At 35.0% G+C, this 6,150-nt stretch overlaps 1 protein-coding gene across 1 annotated transcript in view; it reads left to right on the top strand.

The window, feature by feature from the left end:
• Positions 1–3,414, top strand: part of LOC108688707 (single-minded homolog 2) — a 14,602-nt gene extending 11,188 nt beyond the window's left edge. The window contains exons 7-8 of the mRNA XM_018195061.1: positions 1,776–2,255; positions 2,708–3,414. Of these exons, the coding sequence (XP_018050550.1) occupies positions 1,776–2,255; positions 2,708–3,414 (1,187 nt within the window). The remainder of the gene's footprint in view (positions 1–1,775; positions 2,256–2,707) is intronic.
• The last annotated feature ends 2,736 nt before the right edge of the window (positions 3,415–6,150 follow it).

Raw genomic sequence — 6,150 nt, 5'->3', positions numbered from 1 at the left:
AAATATATTTCTCTCTCTCTCTCTCTCTCTCTCTCTCTCTCTCTCTCTTTCTCTCTCTCTCTCTCTCTCTCTCAATTAAGATTATTAAATTACAACAATTTGATTTGTTTAATATAAAAAATCGTTCCTTCGGCAAAATTTTATAATATTCTTCAAAAGAAAATAAATTCTTGTTTTGAATATACGTTTTTATTTATTTGAATATACGAATATAGAGTTTTTTATGTATCCACATAAAATATATTTTAAGACATATCAAGAAAATATTCTTTGTTAAAGATAATCATTACTTACAAAAAAGTAAACTGAGTAATTACTTTTATTAGCAATAGGACATTTTTCTCTGTGTAATATTTCGTTTCTTATTAAAATGTGTTTTTCGGAGGCATTTATTAATAGAAAAGGTTTCCTCTGATTTTTCCTTTCCATGTAATATGCGTGATTAAATACCAGTCACAGCATCTCTTTGCTTTTAGCGGATTATACTCTTACATTTTCGCTCGTGTTTTCTCGATTTAAAGGTCACCTATTTCTGTCTGAATAATATCACCGGAAACACAAACCGGAAAATATTTTCCTTCGATAGTTGACCAACGGTTCGTTGCAGATTCTTTCAAACGACGTCGGCACAATACATCGATGAGGATAAGCTTTTTGTGAACCAAGAGTAGCTGACGCTGCTTAACTCAACTCAACACCCTTATGAAACATCCTTTGATCTTACTTCGCGTGCTACTCGTGCACGGACAACTATCGTATATTTTCGTTCTTTCTTATTCTTTTTCTCTTTCTTCAGAGCGACATCACGCGCGCTTATTCTAAGTATGTGCATATGTGGTGCATCTAGGGTGTACATTATTGATTGAACAACGCTGCCACAGCGCGTCGACGAAAAGAGGCTGCTGGGTGCGCATCTATATGTGCGAAAGAGAGAATGAGAGAAAGAGAGAGAGAGGGGGGGGCAGGGGGTGAGAATGACGATAAGAGTGGTGCGCGGATAGAAGGGAGGAAGGTTTAGCGAGAGGTGTGAGCGAGGTAGGAGGCTGTTACTGCTATCACTGTTTGAACAGACTCGCAGTTTCACGAGCGCAACTCGAAGGGAGTCTGACATAATGCCGCTAATGTCTGCGCCTGAGGATTGCTCGACGTCGCAAATATCATACCGCTTGATTTTTTTTTGCGATTGCGCGTGATGGTAGCTGCGCCATGAATATCCACAAGATTTTTTTCTTGAGAAATCGCAAATGAGAGACAATCCCTTTTGAATTATAAAAATGTTTTTCTTTCAATTTCAGATTTTCATTTTCGCTCATTTTTAATTCTAACGCTATTATCAGGGGCAACAGCAAACTAACGATAACGTCTGATTTTGATTGATATCCCTGATTATTCAATAACATGATTTACAGAACAATCAGCATTTTTCTCGTACATCATTCTATTAAATTTTGTTACTGCCCATCAATGCAATATTTGAATTATATATGTAATTTAAATTATATATATAATATAATCAACAAAGACTTTAATTATAAATAAGAGTCAAAACAAGAAGCACATAAGTCTAGTGCAGGATGTTTTTTGCTTTATTCTTTATTCATATACATTTATTGTTGAAAATAAAGAACAAATTAGACAAAAAAAAACCAACACTAGACTACGTTCCTTGTTTGGATTCTTATTAAATTATATATCGTAAAATCTTACTTTAAGTATGTAATTAGTTTATATTAATTAATTGTTAAAAGTTGATGGATGTTATTACTCGTTAACAGTGTTGAGGAAGGGTCAAGTGACAACAAGGTACTATAGGTTTCTGACGAAAACTGGCGGTTGGGTATGGATGCAGTCATATGTGACGATCGTGCACAATTCACGTAGTTCGCGTCCGCACTGCATTGTGTCCGTGAACTACGTGTTGACGGCCACCGAAAACACGGGCTTGGTCTTAAACTGTGAACAAAAGTCATCCTGCTCGAGTCCGGGAAATCCGCCAAGCGCTCCCGTGTCGACGCCCGTGACTATTGGTACGAATGACCTGGACAATCACAGTCCAAGTCCGCCTTCTTACCGTAGCAGAACCAGGGAACCGCCCGATACTGATTACGCTGACAGTTCCGGTTATCCCAACTCGGAGTATATGGCGGGTTCGACCAATCATAGCCATTACCCGTCGACCTATGCATCACACAGTATTAATGGTGCCCAGGAGGACAGCGCTTACTACAGTTCAGATTTGTTCTATCCGTACAGTGGTGAGTCTTATAATTAGTTCATATCTTGGAAATTCATTTGCATTTGGAAATTAAAATAAATGAAATTATAAATAAAGTCATGGCGAAATATAATTTTTCTAAAGCATCGTTGGATTCAACAACGATATCTTTTTCTTACAAATTATAAATTATTGAATTTTTCTTATAAATTGTAAATGTGAAATTATACAGTTCAATAAAGACTGAATGAGGAATTTTTTTCAGAAGAAGAAAAGAAGGAAGTGGTTATTTCCTTAGCTTCTAATCTTAAATACTACCTTATAAAATATACAGTCAAACATACAATACATACAACGATATACTTACAATGTAAAAATGGAAAATTCATTTTCTTTTACAATTGTTTTTGATTACTTAATATTTCATCTTTCTATAAATAGAGATTAATTCAATGATGTCCAATTTTAATCTTTTATTTTGTAATTTTCGAGACCTCCACCAAGACCCCGTGAACACTCTGCAGCATCAGCAAGACACGCACCATCAGCACCTTATGCATCACACTACATCCTCTTTGTCTCTGACTATTCAGCAACACAGTCCGCAGAACAATCAACAGAAACGACAGCATCCCCAACATCTATTGCATCAAAGTGCATCCTCTTTGACGGCATCCTTTGAGCAGCAACAACAACATAGTCCTCAGAGCGGCCAACAGAAGCGACCTTATTCGACATCTTCAAGTTCCTGCGGTAGCGCTGATGGTTTCGATGTTCACTTAACGAATTCCATAAGCTTACTGCCGACAGGATACCATTCGCATCATCATCATTCTATACCGGACTCGACCTCGTCAACGACGTTGAACGAAACTGGTAGCGTTATCATGTATCCGAACTGCGGTTTCAACAATAATGAGAGCTATAATGCTGCGGCGCTTCAACATCACGACAGCTACCAGCAAGGTCATCCTCAGGCTCATCACAGCAACGGCAACGGGACGGTAAAACACTCTCATCACCATCATCTGGAGGCCTCGTCGGCTGGTTACACCAGCGTCATCGTCGACTCTCAGCAATACAGTCCCAGTACCGTTCCTCCGGAACTGCACACGCATCAAACGGCTCCGGTGAGCGGCGGCACGCCGCCGCTGCATCATCAGCCTCATTACGAAACGCATCATCAGTTTGTTCACTGACATCAATTCGAGGTGCCCTGCGCGTAGCACTTCGACGTCGCATGCGACGATGACGTATGCGGGCATCATCATCGTCGTCAACAGCAGCGTCATTGCGCAACGTCAGAGTGCAGTGGAGAACAGTACGTAGGACATCGGATAAACAATGAATCCTACAACCCTGCTGGGTCTCACATCACCTACGTTACGCCCTATAAACGACTCTGGAAGATGGAGGAACGAAGTGTCTCAACCTTAAGAGGTAACTCATAGTTATCAGAAAAGCAGTATCACAATGTGATAGGTATTATTGTTATTAGCTATGAAACAATCTATTCAACTACCAAAAAATTTTTGTCTTTTGACACACATATTGACATATTCGCATTCCTTGAAAAATTAAAATTATTTATGTTTTCAAAATGTTTCAAATGGAGTAATGGAAAAAGATATTTTATTTATTAATTTTATAGTATTTCTGTGTAGAACTATGTAGAACTATTTTCTACAGTATTATTTCAAAGACAAGTATATTAAATCGTATTTTTATGTAAGAATGTATAATCAATTATTTTTAGTAAAAAAAGTTTTTTCGTGCAAACTAAGTCTGTGATTAGAGATTCTTTATCAGAGATGTATGGCTGCCAAAAAGTGTCGTCCATTTTCTAGCCAAATTTTGTGAGAAAAGATATATTCTATCTCACTCTGCAATAGTGCGAGAAAGAAAAATATGTGCTATCTTGCTTTGAACGTGAATGGCTAGGAAATGGCGGACCACCACATAAAAAATGGCATCCTTAGTCTGGGTCCACAACTTTGCTTTAACAGATCGTAAGCCTTACGTAAAGTCATAATATTGATCAATCACAGTCAAATATGAGAAAATAATCAGCTTACGGCTTCTTAAAGCGACATCGTACTTACACTTATAGCCTTTTAGAGTTTCTAGATGTGATAGCTCTAGAACGTCACATATTAGAACATCATCGTATTAGGCTAAAAAATAATAAAGAAGATCTCGATTTTGAAATTTTTTAACGATTTCGACACAAACTCCACTTTACAGACACGTTCATGTATACTTTAATCTTGGAAAAGGATTTTCAAATTTGTAAAAGAAAAGAAAAGGTAATTATTATAAAAAAACTTATAGTTTAGTCGATAATACAAACAACACGATTTTCTTAAATGGCATCTACAATGAGACTTTAAGGCGTAAAACTTAAGCTTTAAGTTGCCTTAAATTGTATGAAATAGATCGATCACAGTCGAAGGAGAAAAATCGATGACAATTGATTAATTTCTTACAGTTTAGGGCTTAAAACTTAAGGTGTTTCACGCCTTAAAATCCCATTGTAGATATTGCTTTAGTACGGATCTACAATACAACCCAAATAGAATATAGAAGTCATAATAATATCATAACTTCATTCGTTACTTATGAGTTAATTTTTAAGTATCAAATAATATGTCATGATGACATTATGTGATATCATTATGACTTAATTATGACTCTGTGTTATGAGAATAGATGTTTTAAGCCGTAAAAAATTGATCAATTATAATCGAATGCAAGAAAAATAATCAATTATGATTTCGTCCATTTCTTATGGCTTAAAACATTTATTGTAAATCCGAGCTTAGATTGCATTCCACTTGATGTTCGCAACGCTTATGAGCATCGTTTGTCCTTGTTTAACATTTGATAAGATATCAAGGATGAAATCATTTTATGAGCGTTATGAGTATTAAATGGAACGCAGCCTTAATAATTTGACATTTTCTCCATTTGAATAGTGAAATAAATTACCGGTTGCGAAAATGTTAATATGTTACTATCTATATTTTTATCTGCATGTGAAAGTTCTCAATAAAAATAATTTTCGTACAAGTCTTATAAAAATTTAATAAAATTATTTGATGGTATTATTTGAAGGTACGTGATAGATACTTCATAACATTTTACGTAAAGAAAAAGAGTTGTGACAAAAGCATTCCATTTATGAATTCTAAATGGGAAATATGACTAAGTCATAATTTGCCATGTACATTTTTTTGTATTATCACATTATTACAAAAGAATCTCTATATTGTAGAAATGATCAGAGAGACACTCTCTATTGCAACTTTAATAAATTTGGAATAAAACCGTAATTATAAGAATAATATGCTGTACCATTGTTATTTTCATGAATAATTTTTCATGAATTCATACTTTAAAACCTATAAAACTTGATGGAATCAATTTCGATTGTATTGTAACATCATTGCAATATGAATAATGCGATTCCAATATCAATAATTGAGACTTAAATAAATATTAAGGATGCACCGGATCATAAAACTGGATATTGGATATCCGAAATATTATGACATCGAATATCCGATCAAATATCCGGTAGGACAATTATTTGGCTAAATACTGGATATTTTCCAGATATACCTATAGATCTCCAGATATACCAGATATATCCAGTGCATACCTAATGAATATTATATAAAAAAATAGGCATCCAATGTCAGAATACTATAATTACAGAACACTATAATTAAACGTGGACACACTAGCCGAGTCATCATGAAGAAAATTAATGTGTATGAAATTTAAAAGATTGATGATTTGAAGGAACTCATCACATATACATACACACATAAAATTTCTACAATATGTACTTTATATCTCGAGATGAGACAATAATAATTCACGATAATCCAGCTCCATTTAAGTACTTCATAATATATTGATAGTTGCGAGCA

This window comes from Atta colombica, unplaced genomic scaffold (genome assembly GCF_001594045.1).
Source record: "Atta colombica isolate Treedump-2 unplaced genomic scaffold, Acol1.0 scaffold238, whole genome shotgun sequence".
Taxonomy (NCBI): Eukaryota; Metazoa; Arthropoda; class Insecta; order Hymenoptera; family Formicidae; genus Atta; species Atta colombica.
This window is presented reverse-complemented; position numbering and strand designations above follow the sequence as displayed.